This window comes from Falco rusticolus, chromosome Z, assembly GCF_015220075.1.
Source record: "Falco rusticolus isolate bFalRus1 chromosome Z, bFalRus1.pri, whole genome shotgun sequence".
In the NCBI taxonomy this organism is placed as follows: domain Eukaryota; kingdom Metazoa; phylum Chordata; class Aves; order Falconiformes; family Falconidae; genus Falco; species Falco rusticolus.
The window spans coordinates 70,591,674-70,612,539 of record NC_051210.1 but is presented as its reverse complement, the minus strand read 5'-3'; the positions used below and the strand labels follow the sequence as shown (position 1 = coordinate 70,612,539).

Sequence of the window (20,866 nt, the reverse complement as noted above, 5' to 3'; positions counted from 1 at the left end):
AGGCAGGTGCAAGCACACAATCCAAGCTGTTGGATGGAAACCAGCTGTAACCAGAAGCCTATATGCATAATGTGTATGCATTAGCATGGCCCCAAGGCCAAATAAACAGGCTGAGGGAGAGGAGGTATATGTTAATGTCAGCTAACATTGTGCCTAACATATGTACAGGACATCTGGTCAGTTTAGTAGATAGACAAAATGAGATCATGTATACAAAATACCAGGATAGAGGTATTCATAGATGGCAGAAGCTCTGAAGCAGGGGATATACTTCCAGGCTAAGGGCTGTAGCTTGCAAATGCTTTGTGTCCTCCCCCTGATGAGTAGAATGACACTGGTGGCTTTTACAGCAATACGCAGCTGCTGTTGGATGCTGCCTCTCCAGTTATTTTGTATGTCTTGCTACATTTCTAAGATTCCAAATATTTTGTTCCCCAGATCACATCTTTCAGAGTAAGATGATGGTAGTCTTGTCCTTGACAGCGCTAGGCTTACTAGGGCAAGCTAATGGCACTTGGATTGTTTTTTAATTACTGTTCAGGTTCTGGGGTCCAGAGTTCTATTGGAGAGTTCATTGTACTCATCATGAATGAGCATTAAGGGGTTGAGGTAAAAACTCTTAACCTTGCTGGTCCTTACTGAACCAGACATTTACTGTGTCAGAACCTTCTCCTGCTTGGAAAATAGGTGAACCATCTGTCTTTCTGTTGTGGGCTAAGTGAAATGCCGCATCTGTCTGCCAGTGGTGTTGCCCCTGAAAAACTCACCCAGACATACTTTATAAGATTTAAAGGGAAACCTCCGTGTGCTTTTAAATATCAACAGCAAACAAGGTTAGTACTTACATGAGGAATATTGACTAGTGCTATCTTGAAACCTCCATTTATGTAAATTCTCTTATGTTTCACATTTATGAATATAGATCACAGAAATAACCTTTGCTTATTTTCATTGCGTATGGCACTTGTGGTTGCCTGCTCTTCCTCATCTGTCTCCATATTTTGTGTTGTGTTTAACAAACTTTCACTTCTGTTTTATCTATCACACTGTGCTCTAAGCTATATAAAATGGTGATTGATTGTTTGCAGAATGTAAGACTGTACAGAAATTTGGCCCTTTAGTGTGGATAAAAATGCTACCTTTGTCAGTGTATTAAAAGAAAAAAAAAAAAGCTCTGTGTATGCTGTGCTAGAGAATAAGGAGGATTCATACCTTATTTTGACTTGTTTGGTTAGTGCTTTAATAGGAGTATTGCTTTGGATCTGTACCAACAAAAGCAGATGTGGATCTAGAATTCATAGATTAACACACCTGCCAAGTGCTGAGGATCAAAGAGCTGATAGTTGTTTGGGGCATGGGGACTTTTCATTGAATGAAAGCCTAATGGATTCTCCTGCATCTGATATAGGTTCTTTGTTGGATATGAGAGAGATGAGGCAGGGCTCAGCTGTAAGCACAGGGGAAAATGAAAAGTGAAAGACCTTTTTTATGTGAGTTCCCAGTCTTACTCTTCTTGGGTATTAGGTAGTAACTTGACAGAAACTTAAGAAAGTGATATTTTTGCATACTTGTAACCATAAAAGTAACTTTTTCTAAAATACAGTGAGGATAGTATTTGGGGAATGTTTTCTTTGTTTAACAGTGAAGAGGTAAGCATTATGACTGGACTTGGGTTCTGTTACAAAAACCTAAAAAAGCTTTTTTTGACTCTTGGTATGTACAGAATTTATGGAGTTAGGTTTTGCCATAATATGAAGCAATTACTTCATTAATTCCATGGATCTCATGACAACTAGTAGTTTGATAGTTCATTTATTTTCTGTGGTATGAAGTGTGCAGACTCAGTGTCATTGTAATCAGTAAACTTATATAGAAAAATTAGATAGCTTATGCAGATGTATGCTTTCTTTTGATTTCAAGAGGGTTTTTTTGTGCGTTTTCTACTTTTAGTTGTATTTATCTTCTCACAATGCTCTTGAGGAAAAATAAAATGGTTAATTTTGAATTTGTTTTACAAAGTAGAAACACCTTGTGTACCATTTCCTGTTTACTCAAGGATTATGCAGCAGCATGTATAGTCACTTTCTATTTTGTGTAGAGTAATAATATATTGCTCTTTACGGTAAATATAAACATTAGCATTTCAAAGATCAAGTGGTTTTACATCTCAGGAGCTGAATGCTGATGTTAATTTCAAACAATGCCAAAAAAGCATTAATTAAAGTGAAACATGGTGGGATAACTCTCATGACTGGAGTGCTGCAAGGTCTGGCTACAAACTCTTCAGAAGGGACAGGCAAAAGGAACAAGAGGCAGTGGGGTAGCCCTGTGTGTCGGGGAGTGTTTTTACTGCCTAGAGCTGAATGATGGTGACAGTACGGTTGAGTGTTTATGGGTAAGAATTAAGGGGAAGGCCAAAAAGGCAGATGTTGTGGAGGGTGTCTATTATAGACCACACAACCAGGATGAAGAGACAGACAAAACATTCTACAAGCAGCTGGGAGAAGTCTCAAGATCACTAGCCCATGTCCTCATGGGGGACTTCAACCTATGACGTCTGCTGGAAATACAGCACAGCAGAGACGAAACAGTCTGGAGGATCCTGGAGGGTGTGGAAGAGACCTTCCTGACACAGCTGGTCAGTGAGCCAGCCAGGGGAGATGCCCTGCTGGGTCTGCTGGTTACAAACAGGGAAGGACTGGTGGGTGAAGTGGTGGTCAGAGGATGTCTTGGGCATGGAGATCATGAAATGACAGAACTTTCAGTTCTCTGAGAAGTAAGGAGGGGGTCAGCAGAAGCGCTGCCTTGGACTTCTGGAGGGCTGAAGTCTTTGGCCTGTTTAGGAGGCTGGTTGACAGAGCCCCTTGGGAGACAGTTCTGAAGGGCCAAGGGGTCCAGGAGGGCTGGGCGGTCTTCCAGAAGGAAGTCCTAAAGGCTCAGGAGCAGCCTGTCCCCATGTGCCAAAAGATAAACCAGGAGGAAAGACCAGCCTGGCTGAGCAGAGAGCTTTAGCTGGAACTCAGGGGGAAAAAGCAGAGTTTTCCACCTTTGGAAGAAGGGGCAGGCAACCCCGGAGGGCTATAGCGGTGTCGTGAGGTTATGCAGGGGGAAGGTGGAGAGGAGAAAGCCCAGCTAGAACTCAGGCTGGCCACTGCTGTAAAAGATGACAAAAAAGAGTTTTTATGATTATAGTAGAAACAGAAGGGGGGCCAAGGATAATCTCCATCCTTTATTGGATGCCATAGGGGGAACACTGCCACAAAGGATGAGGAAAAGGCTGAGGTGCTTAATGCTTTTTTGCCTCGGTCTTTTACAGCAAGCCCAGCTTCCCTCTGGGTACTGAGCCCCTGAGCTGGAAGACAGGGTGAGGAGGAGCAGAATGGAGTCCCCACAGTCCAGGAGGAAACGGTCAGTGACCTGCTGCTCCACTGAGACACACCAGTCTGTGGGGCTGGATGGGATCCACCCGAGGGCACTGAGGGAGCTGGTGGGGCCAAGCCACTCTCCATCATATATCAACAGTGCTGGCTAAGTGAGGAGGTCTCAGAAGACTGGAGGTCAGCCAACGTGACACCAGTCTTGTAGGTACAAGAAGGGCAGGAAGGAGGATCCAGGCAGCTACAGGCCTGCCAGCCTGACCTCGGTGCCAGGGAAGGTTCTGGAGCAGATCATCCTGGGTGCCATCCCGTGGCACATGCAGGACAACCAGGGGATCAGGCCCAGCCAGCATGGGGTTATGAAAGGCGGATGGACCTGATCTCCTTCTACAAGACGATGACCCACCAAGTGGATGAGGGAAAGGCTGTGGATGTTGTCTACCTGGATGTTAGTAAAGCCTTTGACACCATCTCCCACAGCATCCTCCTGGAGACACGGCCTGCTCGTGGCTTGGGTGGGTGTGCTCTGTGCTGGGTTAAGAGCCGGCTGAGTCCAGAGCGTGGTGGGGAATGGAGTTACATCCAGCTGGTGGCCAGGGCCCAGTGTTGGGGCCAGCCCTGTTTCATATCTTTACCAACGATCTGGGTGAGGGGACCGAGTGCCCCCTCAGTGAGTTCACAGGTGACCCCCAGCTGGGGGGAGCGTTGATCTGCGGGAGGGCAGGAGGCTCTGCAGGGGGGTCTGGGCAGGCTGGAGCGATGGGCCCAGGCCAGTTGTGTGAGGGTCAACCAGGCTCAGTGCCGGGCCCTGCCCGTGGGTCACACCAGCCCCCGCAGCGCTGCGGGCTGGGGGCAGGGGGCTGGGAACTGCCTGGGGGGAAAGGGCCTGGGGGGGCTGGTCGGCAGCCGGCTGGGCATGAGCCCCCCGTGTGCCCAGGTGGCCAAGGAGGCCAGCAGCAGCCTGGCTGGTGCCGGGAACAGCGTGGCCAGCAGGGCCAGGGCAGTGCTGTCCCCCTGCACTGGGCACTGGCGAGGCCGCCCCTCGACTCCTGTGTTCAGGTTGGGCCCCTCACTGCCAGGGGGACGCAGAGGGGCTGCAGCGTGTCCAGAGACGGGCAGGGGGCTGGTGCCGGGGCTGGGGCACAAGGCTGGTGGGGAGCGGCTGGGGGAACTGGGGGGGGTCAGCCTGGAGAGGAGGCGGCTCGGGGGCACCTTGTGGCTCCCTGCAGCTGCCTGACAGGAGGGTGTGGGCAGGGGGGTCGGTCTCTTCTCCCAGGTGACAAGTGACAGGGCAAGAGGAGACGGCCTCAAGTTATGTCAGGGGAGGTTTAGACTAGACATTAGGAAATACTCTGTCATAGAAAGGGGTGGTCAAGCACTGGAACAGGCTGCTCAGGTATGTGGTAGAATCACCATCCCTGGAAGTATTTTAAAAATGTGTAGATGTGGTGCTTAGTGACATGTTTTAGTGATGGACTTGGTAGTCTTGGGTTAACAATTGGACCTAATGATCTCAAAGGTCTTTTCCAAGCTAAATGGTTCTGTGATTAGCTTTAATAGGCATAGTCAACTATGTGTAGCATTGGGAGCTGAAGGGGAGTTCTCAAAGTACCTTTCTTCCAGTATCCTTCACTTCCATATGTTCAAGGAAGGTGATGCCCTTAAATATTTGGCCAGGCTGGTATGGGTGCACGTGGTGATGAGAGCTCTTCCAAGCCTAAGAGTAGAATCCCCAGTTTGTAACTTCCCTCCCAAGGCCTTTGGCTCAGTGTGAGTGTGGTCCCAACCTATGGTGCCTCCAAAGGTCATTCTTTAGCTGTTGCTGCTCCTCTTGCAGATCCACTGCAGAATGCAGAAGCATATAAATTGTTCTCTCAGGTGCCTTTTCTCACAGAAAGTAGTGATGGTAGGTAGTAGAAGCTTCGCAGAAAGTATTAGATTTCATAAACATATTCTGGTGCTTACTCGTGGTAAGCCTTTTTATACTGTGCCATTGCTATGTTGTATTTTCTTTTTTAAATTCTCAATTCCTATGTTTCTTTGCATTCACTAGCGATCTTTGTGAATTTCTGTGCTTGAGCTTTGCTTTCATGACAGGACTTCCTCTTTAAAATAGGAGCTTCCTGAGGTGTGTTGCTGACTAGGTTTTTTGAGCGTCTGGCAGGACTTCTGCTTCTTTGGGGGCTATTTGCGTCCATGTACTTGTCTATTGAAAAGAAAAAAAATTAGATAAAGTCTTTGTAGTATCAGTGCATTTGCCTTATTTTGAATAAAAACTTTGAAAATGCCTATTCTGGCTCACCAAAGACTTTTTCTAGGACCTAATTGTTACTTCTTGATAAATCCTGTGCTCCAGTATCATTGGCATAATGGTGTCTGACCTGATAGTATCAGACTAGAGCCTGTTCATTGGTATTCTTTTAAAATGGTGAAGAATAGAGTTTGAAATGCTACTAAAAATACTATAAAAGCTTTAAATAATCGTGCCATGCTTTGGAGAAGTCTGCCATCAAGAAAAATACTGAGTGATTTTAGTGGCCTATTTTGAATGCTTCATTCTGAGCTGCACAACTTCTGTTTATATGTTTTTGTTTAACTATTTTTGTCCATGTATGAAGTAATTAAAAATAGATCAGTATTGTTATAGCTTTTGTAAAGAAGCCTCTTAAGCATTGATGGAAGGATGCTACTGGAAAAAATCCCTGATGTTGTGGAAAGTTAATGTGTCTGTTTTCTTAGTGACAGTGGTTTCAACTCCAAACACAGATTAGATTCAGGAACCAATATCATATTTGAAATACAGAAATTTAATTAGAAAAAGTGAATTTGGTCAAAAACTTAAGGATGATAAGTGTTTCACAGTGTTGGAGAAGTCATTCCACTATCATTTCTCCCTTTCCAAATACATAACCATCTATTTCTGCACAATGTAAGACAGTGTTGATTTGAAATCAACCACAACTTTTTGAGTCCTTCTAGAGTATTCTTACTTTTTAAACCACCATATTACATTTTTTTATTGGCAGAAGAGCTATAGCTGAATGTCTGCATCTCCTGCTAAAGCCTGGCAGGACTACAGCTTGAAGATCATGTCAAGGCTCGTTCCACTGGGAACAGAACAGCCTTGGCTGCTAGCCTTAGATATGTCCCTATCTAGGAGATTTGCAGAGTGGCCAAATGGTATCCTTTGCACACATTTATAGAGGGCTGGTGCTTTAGATGCAACATCTCACCGGTAAGTGTTTTTTGTTAGGGTTGGGAGAGAAAAGAGAGGGTTCATATTGCAAGACCAAATGCTTTGAAGTGATTGGGATGGAGTCTACTGGGAAACAATAGGAAAACGGATATTCCCAAAATAGGGACTCAGTATTTTTCTTCCTTGTCACTTTTAGCTTCCCAATGAACAGAAATATACTCTGCTGTAGACATCATTTATCCACTTCTTTAAAATATTTTGTACTACAGAGTTATCCTGGTCTTTAATATAAACATACATGATGTACGAGGCCACACACTACTGCTTTTCCTGTAAAGGGTATTGCTGACCTTGATTTCTTTTGTTACAGCATGTTACTTTTTTTTTTCTTTTAAGCATTTTATTTCCAAGGCCTCCTTTAAGCTCTTGATCTCAAAGGACAGAATACTTCTAGACAGCAAAATTTGCTTCCCTGTAAGGTTTATGCTTTGGAAAGGAAGCAGGTCTGTAGATTACCAGTCGCTTGCCTACTTTTCCTCCTAGGTCAGGAGGATTTTGTAATTTTTTTGTCTGAAATTAATCTCTGGATATATTTAGAGAGAGAATTGTTGTTTAAAAGTCCTTCTTTTCACCCTTGAAAGCACTGAGGAACTAATGTCAAATGCAAGGAGATGTCTAGGTGCCTGAGTGAGGTGCTTCAAAGCTCAAATTCTGTAGTTTGTCTCATGCTGGAAATGCGTATCCCAAGGGATGATCAGCAGAGATGTAGATCTCTCCAGGAATAACTAATGAATCATCCCCCTCCCCTCTCTGCTTCTCACTTTGTTAAAATGTCATAACTTTTCAGAAAGGAATAAACAGCCTGACTTTTACTGGCCTGCAGTCATACCGTGTTTATCAAACACAGACAAGAATTGCTATAAATACCTTGCTGTAACCTTGATTTTGGCTTTTATGGCCAAAGGTGGTGTGGAGGGCTGTGAAATAGTTTTGTTATAGCAAGTGTGGGTTCCGTTGCTTCCCTTCTCCCTCTTCCCCAAGGATTTCTGTCTCATTCCAGGGCCTGTTCTCTGTACTGAGACTACAGTTTGTTGCTGTTTGCCTGCTGAGGAAGGGGGAAAACTTCATGTGCCTTCCATTCTTCCTGATCGTTTTTTTCAGGGCAGGTAGAAATCAGACACATAAAACTTGTATAGTTTTTGATCTAGATCATCCATGGTAACATTTTAATTTCTTAAACATTCAATTTACGCTTAGTAGCAAAGCACGGATGCTCACAAACACAGAATAAATAAGTGTTTGGGGAATCGGATTTTACTGTGCATAACTGTTTTTTGGTAGGAGGGGTTGCCATGATGGAGCTGAGCTATGAAGGAGATGTTTCTGATCTATTGGAACGTGGCATGTGGAACTTGAATCCTTGTACTTTCATAGTTAGTTAGAGCCAAAAAGCTTCCAAACCATCACTGCTTTGAATGCTTCTGCCATATAATTCTGCTCTTTTTGTGTCTGAATTGGAGGATGAAATTTTCTGCGCATGTCTAAATTCTTGAGTTAAATTCATTATTGCTAAATTTTGTCCCTTTTGTGTTATAGGAGATGATACTTTGAAGATATGGGATATTAGACAATTTAAAAAGCCTCTTAATTCAGCAGAAAGACTGCCCAGCTTCTTTCCAATGTAAGTCCTCTTTAAATTTATTCCAGCTATAGAAACAGCAGTAGTTATGCTGAGCGGGAGTCTGCCGAAGTTCTCCTCAGTTCTCACTAGGTCCACTACTGTGCAGAAAGGACTGCGCAGGGAGGACTGTGCAATGACAATTCATGGCTATTTTAGGATTCCTCATTGCTTTAAAAAATGTCATATTTTTTGTGATAATTCATAGCTACCTTTGCTTGGGTTTTATGCATTTTTCAGTCTCATGTGTCTTATGTCCAAGTAGATTAGCAACTTTTCAGGAGGAGGCCAGTTTGTTGCCTTATGTTTTTATAATGAGATATATAAGGAATCCTCATTCTTACTTGGTCTATGATTAATAAAAGCTGTATTGAAAAGTAGATGTAACATGAAGGTGCATGGTATGAATTCAAGTTACGATGTTAGAAGTGCTGATGACTCGTATTTGATATTAAAATAGTGTATTGTACTGAATAGTGCTGGGTATTGTATGTAGTATTTTTATTGATACTACCTGCATTTCTATAGCAGTAGCACAGCCAAATTCAACTTTAAGGACAAAGTAAGGTCTTTGAGCTGTCCATGAGCTGCCTTTCTATCTTGACTGCTATTGGTAGCATAGAGTAAAAGTAAAGAAACATTTTTGGCCACTGTGTAAACAAACTGCCTTGTATCATTGAAGAATGTATCATCAGCAAAAAGAGATTTCATGATTGATTTTTTTTTTTTTTTTTTTTACTCTAATGTTGATAACCAGATTTGAAAATACTTTTTTTGGTTTGTTTCTCATGTTGAAAAGTTTACAAGGCTTTTGAGTGGAGGAGAATTTAATTGGGAGGAGGATTTTTATTGGATCTGTCAGTTTTGCACATTCTGTGCACAGCTGTAATTACATGTGAACTATCTCTGATAACTGTAGTAACAAATGACAGCTGACACAAGATTTTTTTGTTTGTAAAGCTTTGTCTTGAAAGAATTAACAAATAGAAGGGATTCCTTTTCAGGATGCCATTTATGTGTAAGTTCCTTATACATTAATTATTGATGTACTCAGTGTGATAATTTTTCTTCAACAGGACAGATTGTTGTTTCAGCCCAGATGATAAAATACTCGTAACAGGCACTTCTGTTAAGAAAGGTGGTGGCAGTGGGAAGCTTTTTTTTTTTTATCGGGAGACATTCCAGAAGTTGTATGAGATAGAAGTTACAGATGCGGTATGTATTTTAGTTTTATTTTTTCAGCTATTCAAAACATGAATGAGAACATATTCGTATGCTTTTTTCTCCCTTTTACCGGAAATTACCTACTAACACTACTTTAATATTTGTACCGCATATTTAAGACATAGAGGTAGAGTGGCCTGAATAGGTGCTATTCACCTTTCAATTAAAAAAAATAAAAGAAAGTCTGGGGACAAGGTGTTTTAAGTACTAAGAGATTCATGCTTTGGTATTACCATTGCATTTCTTAGGCATTTCTGTGAACCTTTCTAGATCTGTGAAGTGAGGCACAAGTCCTAAAATTCTTACCCATTACATACACCAATTTCATGATGAAATGCCATATTAGATGACAGAACTCCTACTCGTTCCTGAATGTAGACTTGTGGTTACTATGGTATGTATTTCAATGGACTCTAGCTTGTGTAAATGCAACAATTTCATGGCAAAAGGAAGGCGTCATTAGGAATCCCTCAATCAAAAATGCCATTCTCACCAGCAATATAAAAACCTAAAATTGTGAATCTGTAATACAGAAGAGTTCGTGTATGGATTGAACTGCTTACTTTTTCCCTTCTTCAGAATGAAAAAGCTTAATATCATAGTTGAAAAAAGGTCCTTTCACTCTTGTGGAGTACCCAAGTAAGCTTATAGATTGTAACAAACAGGAGTGGGAGAAAGTCAAACAGAATAGCCATTGCTTAAGCATGGTTATGTATGCTCAGGTCCCGTTAGTTGTTGCAGTCTGTTGGATAGCCATTTTGTTGCTTAGTTTCAGGATACTGTTTTCTCCTTCTGCACTTTTCTTAACCTGGCACAGCAGTCTTTCCTAGCGCAGCAGACCAAAACCCCTTGTGCTAGAGATCATTTGTACAGAATTTATATTTGTATTTACTTTTCTTTTCAAATCCCATTTTGTCTTCTAATTCACCCTAAAGCAAAATCTGCCAATGGATTCATTTGCTATATCCATAATTTCTGTGGCAGCAGTCATGTAAATTAAAAATGCAGAATTCATTTCAAAGCAGAAAGCATGTGTTTTTTCTGGAGGGGGGAAAAAATCCCCTTCTTTTTATTTGAAACATATATTCTAAATACATTTTCTGTGGCCTTAGAAATTTTATTTTGTACGAAAAAGTTTCTCCAGTGATAGCATAGTTCAGATTTAATTTTTTTTTCCTATGTAACATACCAAACCTCAATCTGACTCATAAAGATTACTAGTAGGTTTTTAATTTCTGATGCAAGTATTATACCAAGTATACATAACCTTTTTCTGAGTCAAAGCATGAATGCCTCAGTACCTCCTCTGAAACTTAATGACATAGGAAAGGAATACAGCTACATAAGATAAAGTGTGACTATATAAAATAAAGTGCAGATTGTTGGCAGGAGCTCTTCTATCCTTGGGCTCAGGAAAAAAACAGCTTAGCAATTCCATTCACATTGCATTTGGATTCCTTAGAGCTAAGTGTCTAGATGTGGTCATGAATGCATCCCCATGTAGTGGCGGTGAAGTTAGTGACAGTGTACAGAAACTTCACCTAAGCTTTAAGACTGCAGGAATGAGAAGCTTGTCAATGGTGGATCCTGTATTTCTGTAAGAAATTAAATGGTGATAATTTTTCGCACCACCCTACTTGTTCTGTGTTCAAAGGAAACAAAATTTTCATTTGCTAACTTTGTCTCCTGGGAAAACAGTTATTTAATTCTATGAAATAGAGGGTATATTACATACTGCTGAGGTGGATGATGATACAGGAGAGTCCAGAAAAGATTGTTTTGCTATCAGTTTTTCTGAGAACTGAGAGGTAAATTTCTGTTCTTCTGCTTTAAAATGCAAGACAGACATGGAGCTGAGAACAAACAGTAGGAAATTGTTGGAAAAACAAAATTAGGGGTCAATAAGCGACTTCACTGGGGCCACTCATGTTGTAAAATTTTAAGTATGTGTACAAATCTCAGCAGGTTCAGAACTTTATACTATAAATTTATATAGGTGCTGATATTTATATGATACTTTTTAAGACTGTAGTAAATTACTTTTGTCTGTAGAGTTTTAGTGCTGCTGTTTTTCTTCATTTGTAGTTACAAAATTTACGACTTTCATTCTCCTTCTTTGTATATAATGGATCAAATGAAAATAATGGAAGTATTAGGTGAAGAACTGAGACTTACAAATGCTGATCTTATGACATAATTTTCAGTTAGTCAGCACTAATAATGTCTCTACAATCAGTCTGTCTAGCTTCCAGCTTCAACACTACACATGTTAAAAAAAGTTAAATATATGAACCTGAATCTAAAAGAAGAAAAATTACTCTACGTGGTGTTATAGAATAAAAGCAGTATATATTTTTTCAAGATCTTTATGTTGATTGTATCTTTTGGCTTTTTCATTAGTGTTACTTTCTTGTTCTCAAATTGCAGTATTTGATGAAATATGAATGCATAAAGGAATGCTGAAAACATGAATTTTCAAGAAGCTGGCTTGTATTTTGTAAGCAGTACATGCTCTTTTTTGGAAAGATCATTTGCCTATAGATCGGTATATTAATATCTTGTGTGTAGTATGTCAAAGCATTTTTTTCAGCAGTGCAGCAATTACTTTGTATGGACTACTTTGCTAGTTTCCGTTTTTTCATTATACTCCCTCAAAAATTCAGATAGCAGTTAGCGTAGTTAAAGATAAACAAGTAGCGTTCTCTTAAGGCTTCAGTTTGTCTTCTATAACTAAATATCATACTTTACTTTTTACGTGTTTTCTAGTGCTTAAGTATGTAATTTCAATGTTTCTAATTTTGGGGGGTTTGGGCATTGCATAGGTGAAGGTACAGTATGCTATGTGTAACAAAAGCACAAACACACCACTATCTGTCTCTGCAAAGAGCTTGATGTGCTGTTGTTCCTCATGGAAGTAATTTTAGTGATTTCAGTTGTATTTAGTCCAAATTGCTAAAGAAGAAGAGCATCATTAATTTCAAGTGTAAAATGAAAACAATAAAACTTTTTGAGGGCAATTGTATACCGGTTTAGTGGTAGGACATATATAATCATAATAACAGAAAAATCTACTGTCAAGATTTTGACAGTAGATTTGACAAAAATCTACTAATGTGTCACTTTTTTTTTTAATTTCACAAGGATTTTCTTAAAGGAAGTGCTGGTAAGCTTAGAAAATTGAAAAACACTAAAGAGCAGTAAACTTTATCTTAAACCTCCTTGGTAAATAGCCAGTGCAGCTGGCCTGTGAATGAACCTAGTGGGTAATGGGAAAATATTTAATGGGAATGTTTGACCAAAGCTGTGTCTGGCATTCCTTTCCATCATACCACACAAACCTTTTTTCACCTTTTCTTTCAAGTTTTCATGGGAAAACACATTACTGTTTCAGAGCTGCTGGAGTGAGACCTTGTAGTTTTGCTAATAGGCTAACAGTCTGATTAGTTTGTGCTGTTGTGGCTGGATATGGAATATTAATTTGTTTTTCTTTTCATGTATTGGTCTTTTTTTTTGTCACAGTCTGCAGCTAAGCTAGTGACTGTATTGTTGCGTCCACTACTGAATGCCATCCCACCATGCAGGCATTGAGACTTCTGTAGAACTCAGGCTTCTTGGATAAATAGCAATATGTTCTGAAGGAAAAGTAAAGAAATGACAGAAGTAGTACAGACCATGGGCTTCATCTTTGGCCTGTAGCCGTGTGCGGCAGGACGAGGTGTTTACAGGGCAAATACATAACGATGCTTCTCTGACTATCCTGTTCTGCCACTGGTGATCTGTAACTTAGAGAGATCTCGGTGCAGACACAGGAATTTCACAATTAATAGCATTCAGTGGATTTTTCTTCCGTGAGTTTGTCAAGGAGTGAAATTGCCCATGTTGCAGGTTACTGGCAGGGTCATTGACTTCAGATTAGATCAAAACTCAGGTGGGAGTTCCTGCCTCTTCCACTCTTATAAGGAAGATGATGCTGGACATGTAGTACTTCAGTTTTGTTCTGGTTCAGTGTGTACAGGTGTGACTGGAAATTATGAGGACTTTGTATTCTGACCATAGTTATGTATGCTAATCTGTACAGAATTCCTCACTTCTTAACAGGAACTGAACTTTAAAAAATCCTGGTTTGCATGTGCAGCTTTTTCGTAGTTCTCTAGTCTGTTCTATCTTGACAGCATTATCTGTGAGAAGTTGTTTTGCTCTCACCTCAAATATCCACAAGAAAATATTTATATTAAGCTTTCTCAGTTTGAGCATTTGAGGCTTACTTAATCTGAAAGATCTGTAATTGGATGCAGAATGTTTCCTTACTCCATTTAGATGGATGAGGAGACTTAAACAGATGTCAGGAAATAAAATGGCCAGAAGAGGGGTACAATGTGTATGCACAGAAACTTGGAGGACATTCCTCTTTCCTTTCCTCAGGTAGTGTGACAGGAAGGAAGACCTGTAGCTACTTTGTGGTGAGGTCTCACCTTTTGGGATGTCTGTAACTGCACGCTCTTTGTGGAATTGAAGGGAGGTTTCACTGTCAAATGCAAGTCAGGGAGGGTTTATTGTTAATTCTTGGTTTGGTTATGCAAGTACAAGATCTTCATGGGAACCAGTTATAAATACCTAGTGTATGGGAAACAGAGTTGGGTACACAACATTTGTCCCAGTGTCAGTTTAATTTGAAAAAGCTGTGGATAGCCACTTGAATCACTCATATGTCTGTCATTCGTTTGGCTAGTTCAAACAGATGACCCAGTAGTTATCCTTACTACAGACAAGATTGATTTTGGCAGCAGTAGAGCAGTCATTTTCCCCATACGAAAAGAAGTAGTACACCCTGTTACTGCCAAGCAAGAGTGGGCACTGGAAAAGGAGAAAAAAAAAAAAAAAAGTTGTACAATTACAGAAATAGCTATTTTTAAATGAAAATGTAAGTAATAACTTGATTTAAAAATAAGCCAAGATGAAGAGGTTGTGTACATTATAAAATGAGATGTGCAGGTTTTTAAAATATCCCACAGGTTTTTGTAGATAAGCAACAATCCAAAATCATAGTGTGATGATTGTTTTGGGAAACCTGTTTCTGTTAGGAGGATTCTTCAGTATTTTCTTAGCTTCTTAAATATAAGCAAAAGTTAAATTATTAAATACTTATGAAAAGTTCCTCTAAGGGATGTTTCAGGAAGGTCTTCTGAGACAAGCTATAAATAAAGCTCCTTTTTAGATTAAAGAGTGAAAAGGAAAGACTGAATAAGGAATATGAAACTTCCAGCATCCTTTATGCACAGTTGATATAAGATTGCAGTATTTCTTCCTTTGACCTCAAACAAAATCATTTACTATTTATAAGATGCAGTAATATAGTAAAGGGCTTTTCCACTGTGGCCCATTTTACTAAGATTTAAAGCTTTTGAATTTAAGAAAAATTAATTCTTTTGACTTCTGGAAGAGATCTCATGCTACTTCTGGGATTTTCCTTTTAAGCCATTTATTTTATTTGAAAGGCAAATCCACCTTTTCCACAATAAGGAGGTAAATATATTTAAGGTCTGGTAAATTTTTGAGCCAATTAAAGTAAAAAAAATAAAATAAAAATCTAGTATAAAAGGTGAATCACAGAAATGTGTTTTCTTTTAGAGTGAGGTAGCTTGTCTATTTTTGCTCTGCTTTCCTGTATGTAAAGATGATGTGCTCCATCCCTTCGTATATCCTGCAGCAGCACATACTTTGTTTTAGGGAAGCTGTCACTAGAGTTTTGAGGTATGAGAGAAAAATAAACTGCAGGTTTCCTCACTGTAATTGGTGTGTGTATGTGAAGGTTGTCTGCCTTAATTTTGTGGTATATTGTCATGAAAGTGTGGCTCTAATTTTAACAGAGCAGGTGCTTGAAAATGCCCTAACTTCCAACTACAAGGAAAACAGGTTGCCACCTTGATCAAGTTACTTTTTCTAGTCATCAGAAAAGGAAAGTGCTGTTCAGTGTCTCAGTTCCCTTCTAAAAGTATATTTTGTAGGTGTACCTTGGAAGGTAAGTGATACAGCATTGCTATCCATATGTTCTATATTGAGATCCTGCTTTAAATTACTGGCCCCTGAAAATGTTTTTAGGATGTTTCTTTTCTTACATAGAAAATTTAAAATTTTATCCATTTCTGGTCCCTTTTATATGGAATGTTTCCACGCATTTTCTAAGTCATGCTTCACAAGGGAAAAACATTATTGTTGTTTCCTCTACTGCTGTATTCTCATGAGTATTTTAAATCTAATGCTAGCAGATCACTGCATTGTAGATATTCCCTAACCTACCACCTTATTTATTGTAGTTGGCTCTTTTCCTTGGAAGAGCTCCAGGGGGAATCTCAAACCTGAAGATGTTTGCAATTGAGGTTTAAAGTAGATTTTTTTAATATAATATCAGTTATTTTTATGGTGTGAGCAGCCTTTTTTTTTTGGATCAGAGCATGTATAGTATCAACATACGTGTGTTAACCATCTTTGTGGTCAAAAGAAGAAACAAGGTGGAAGCAAAGTAGTAGCATTTGTTGTTCAGTTATGCACACATTTGGAAATGGCATAGTTCTATATCTGTGTTGTTGTTTTTTTAAATAAAAATAAAGCAGTTTTTCTAAGAGTTACTCAGTCTTCATTTTTTTCATGGTGCATCCAGGAGGCAGACCAGCCTTTCCCAGATATAGCTTATGTGCCTGCATATGCAGCTTATGCTGCAGCCCAGCACCATGAGATTTTAAGTATATTCTGAGGCATTTTCCTCTCTTCTAATGAGCAGTTTATGCATTTTTGCTGGGGTGTATTTCATAAGCAGTTGCCGAAAAGTTTTCAGTCCATGAAGACTGAAGGCAATTTCAAACATGTCCACGAAGACCTGTAAAAAGACTAGATTTGTATCCCCTGGGCAGCAGTCTAAGTACCTGAAGTTTCTAAATGGTTTCACACCTTCTTTTTTAAAATAGAAGAGCTTGAAAGCCACTCACTGCCTTAATATCTTCCCTAATTACAGTACTTGTTAAAAAGCAGCAGTTAGCCAAAGAAGGATGGGCAACGGTCACTGAAAGATTTTGTTGTAGTAGAAAGCTGTCTTTAGCTGTGAGCATCCAAATGTTTTAATGTTTTATTTAAAGACATAGAAATCCTTTGAAGTAGGTGTGTTTTTTTCTGAAATAACTGTATGTTTCCCTTCTCTTCTGGGAAGATCTATCACTGAAGTCAGATGGACTTAACATTGTGCAAGTTGCAGAACTATAGAAGATTAAGCTGGAAGGCATGCTGAGATTTTATCCCTCAGTCCAACACAAGCTTGAAATTGCTTACCCCTCTCAAGTATAAACTGATAAAACTATAGGCTTAGGTTAACACGTAATGTTAATTTGAAGCGTAATCACTGTTTCTTAAAAAAAAAAACCAAACTAATAAGCAGTTAGGTTTCAGAAGTGTTACTTAGTATGTTGTAAGCCCCTCTGTTTTTAGAAGATACTGTACTGCTCAAGCAGTTCTTCACCGTGAATATGTAGGGTTTTACAGGATGAATAAATTAGTTGCATGCACATTTGCACTGATTTTGACACAGTTTTCCCAGCGATGTTGTAATTTGTAAAACTTACAATTAAGATAAATACTCAGTTCCATCAGAAAAGCCCCATTTGGCCACTCTGTGGTGACCTGTCCTTAGAGACCCTGACCGCAGACAGAATGTCGTTTTACATGTTTGCTATCTTCCCTGCTGACATGCCACTTATCTGGCCGTCTGGACAGCCAAGTGCAGCAAATCCAAGCAGCGCTGTTCAAACAGAACACGCTGTCATGACCACTGAAGCAAAGCTTGCATATAGGAAAGAGAGAAGGTTTGTTTTTCTTTTCCTAACAGAAAATATTTTCTTAGAGCACCAGCTCTTGCTGTCACTTTTTTATTGTATAGCTTCAGAACAGATTCTGAAAGAATTATTTATTAGATTGTGGGTTATGGAAGGGGTAAGCAATAAGGGTGAACATAGGCTGTATTTGTTTCTGGTTTATCCCCATTCAGTTTTTAAGTATCTCCAGAGCTATATCTGATCTTTCAAGCCGAGATTCAAAAGATTTGTTGGACAGTTTTAGGAGTTTGTATCTGCTGTATTCTTTCTGCACTAAGAGTATTTAATTTGGCTTCCAGGATCCTTTATCCTTGAAATGGAGAGTTTTATGTTAGTAGCAAAACATGCTGTACTGTAGATCCTCGTTAGTCTTCTGGTTTTCTAACATAGTTATTTTGGCCATTGTAGACTGCAGGGATTCACCTGACCAAATATAGATGTCTACAGCTGATCCAGCCACCCTAGGCTCCTTTTCTAATCAAGAGAGAAAAATAAACACATCCAGACTGTGATTTTTATCTCATCCTAAAATAGATATCTGAAATAGGTTAGATGAAGGCCACTGTAAAATGCTTATTTCTCTCTGTTAGCTATGAAGGGAGGTGAAAATCTGTAGGCATTTAGAGAGTAGATGTCTAAAAATTAGAGGTGTAGACAAGTTTGGTGAAGTCAGTCCCACCTGACCTCCATTGGTGTTCATTCTCTCCTGGTAAAGCAGGGGGACATTTCATCTCTTGTGCTCTGACCTTGCCAGTAGCAAAGTCGGATACAATGGGTTACGTTTGCACTCACATCTATTGATTGAAGGATTTATGACTGTAGGCAATTTACAGGAGGATAGCCTGCCACTCTATGAAAGGATTGTCCTAGCTGAGAGTGCAGTCTACCCTCTCTTGCTTGAACCTGATTTCCAAACATGACTGTCAAAACATCAGCAACTTCAGTTTAGGATTACAGAACTTTATCTACATTTTAACAAACTTTTTTTTAAAATTGGTGGAAACATTGTTACATGAAGGAAACATCAAAACCCCATGAATTCTTGCTTCAACAGTTAAGAGATATGTGAAAGCCTAGGATTAGCATGTTTGCTTTCCATTTTCAGTATTTATCTGGAATTAGCAGTATGTTTGTTTGTTTGTTTGTTTTCTAGTGGTAATTTGCAAGGAAATCGCTACTGCTTTTTCCAGTTTACAAATGGGATGTTGGCTGCACACTCACCACAGAGATAGTATGAGTATTAGCTGAATGTCAGCATCATTCAGGAGAGATTTCCACCCTTTCAGCGTTAGGTAGACATGGAAGTAGATAGATACATCTTACCCATTTGCCAGATTGTTTGTCTGTACTTTTGTATAACATTTTTTCTGAATATCCACGGGAGCAGATAGTAATTCGGTGAACTTAGCCTAAAAGTCTGATAGCTGCAGGTAACTGAATAATCAATTCTGCATTTTGGAGCAAATATATAAGCAGGCTGAGAGTTCAGAACTACCAGAGGAGAGTGAAAGGCTGTACCTAAAGTAGAGAAAGAAAAACTGAAAAAGTTTATTCCAACGGTGCATAACTAATATAAGAAGCATGTTTTTCTTCCCTGCAGGGCAGGAGAAGCTTTACTAATGAACTTGAAAAAGCTGATACATGATCATGTATTTCTGATACTTCACATGAAATCTTCATTTTTGAAGACACATGCATGGTATTTAACCTTAAACTTCCCTGTCTTTAGGGAAAAGGGATTGTTTCCAAAGAAAACAATGCCTGATTGAGCAGCAGTAACACTTCCTGAAGGAGGGAAAAGAAATTAAAACATGATTTTATAGTACAGCCCCTGTAACTTACTTTTCATTTTGCAGTAGCAAGGAAAGAATATAGTCCCATTGACCTAAGTGCTGCAGAAGTGTAAGCTGATTCTTATTTATGTCAAAAATATATAAGTCCTTAGAATTATTTGTAAAATTATGAAACTTGATATCATGCCATTCTTGTGGTGAATTATGACCTCTATATTCCATTAAATCAGTATATGTGTACACACATACAGGTCTGCTTATTAGATGTTTACTAACTTGTCTATCATCTTGGGGTTTGTATACATGCAAAGGTAGTTACATTTTGTTGGTTATTTGTCAAAGTTCTGACTGAAATGCAAAAAAAAAAAAGAAATCAATGGTTTTGTACAGCTTCAGCTCACAGACATGTAAAATGTTAGTATAGGAATATGAAAAGGCAGTGATGGAGGGAAGCCTTCATTTTTCCCTAGTGCTCTTGCAGCAGAGTGAAAGAGGACAGAGGTGAATAATACTTTCAAGAGTAAAAGATTTCTGTGCCACAAATAATTCTGATCTTTTCTTGCTGACCTTGTAAAATGCCCTCTCTGCATTGTTTTCTCCTGTCAGTGTGTGACCCAAGTGCTCTGGACAGTTTCAGTTGAGGTAATTAGGTTTTGCTTGCTGAGAAATCTGCTTCAGTTATTCTTCAGTTTGCCTGTTAAACATAGGGGTATATTTCTAGGCCAGAATAAATTCCCTCTCTGTGTTACAGAAAATCAAGTTTCAGGCTTCAGTTTCTCATTTAGAGGCACTGCTGTTAAATGCCATCAAAAGACTGTTATGTACATAGTACCAGCAAAGTCATGTGTGTAGTTGCCTGGTGACCTAACCCAGATGGAGAATAACCTCACAGAAAAATTGGTGTAGTTTACTGTTTACCTGAAGCAGCAGCTCTGCTAACATGATACAAAGGGAAGCACACAGATGAGAACAGGCTGTTAGGGGTGAGACTATTTATGAACCACCCCAGAGCTGCACATGAGCTGGGACTGCATGTTTCAGAAGAAATGCAGGTGGAATAGCACACAAGGGAATAGCAATATCATCACTTTCGCCTGCCACCTTTCTACATATTTATGAGTTTTGTGGTTTAAGATTACCACATATTGTTAAGCTTTTAAGTTATTATAGGTTAAAATTTCTAAACCTGAAATTTATTTTGGAAGAACTGGGAGTCTGAAGTGAGTATAGTGCTTATTTAAAAATAAAAATTATGTATTTTTTGTGTAACTCATTTTCTATTTAAAACAATAGTATAGCAACTTTAGAAACCTTTATGGCTAGTTTTAAGAAAAATCAGTAATATGTTCTCATTTTATTAGGCAGTTGTTTAAGAAGACAAATATTTTCATCCAGACTGCAAAAAAAGTTGTCTTTAAAATTGTGTAGGTAATTTTTAATTGACTTTAAGTCAGTATTACAAGACAATCTGTTACCTGAAAATAATTACAAAGGCCTGCTGTCAATAACATCGACTGAATCTGTTCTAACCTCTTTCACAGTGAAAATAAAGAAGGTAAATTTGGAGTGTTTCTGTTAACATTTTTAATACTTTCCCTGCCTAACTACAAAAATATTTTCAGTCTTTTCCCAGTGTTTCCTAATGCAGGCTACTGTGTTTGTATATGCAATAGACATTGCCAAAGGCTTTTCAGATTGATTTCATTTGAAGAACTTAACGCTTTTGCAACGGCTAAAGT

At 39.2% G+C, this 20,866-nt stretch overlaps 1 protein-coding gene across 1 annotated transcript in view; it reads left to right on the top strand.

The window, feature by feature from the left end:
- The window catches only part of WDR70 (WD repeat domain 70), a 131,056-nt gene that overhangs the window by 93,239 nt on the left and 16,951 nt on the right, over window positions 1-20,866 (top strand). The window contains exons 12-13 of the mRNA XM_037373954.1: window positions 8,170-8,254; window positions 9,328-9,466. Coding sequence (XP_037229851.1) covers window positions 8,170-8,254; window positions 9,328-9,466 — 224 coding nt within the window. The remainder of the gene's footprint in view (window positions 1-8,169; window positions 8,255-9,327; window positions 9,467-20,866) is intronic.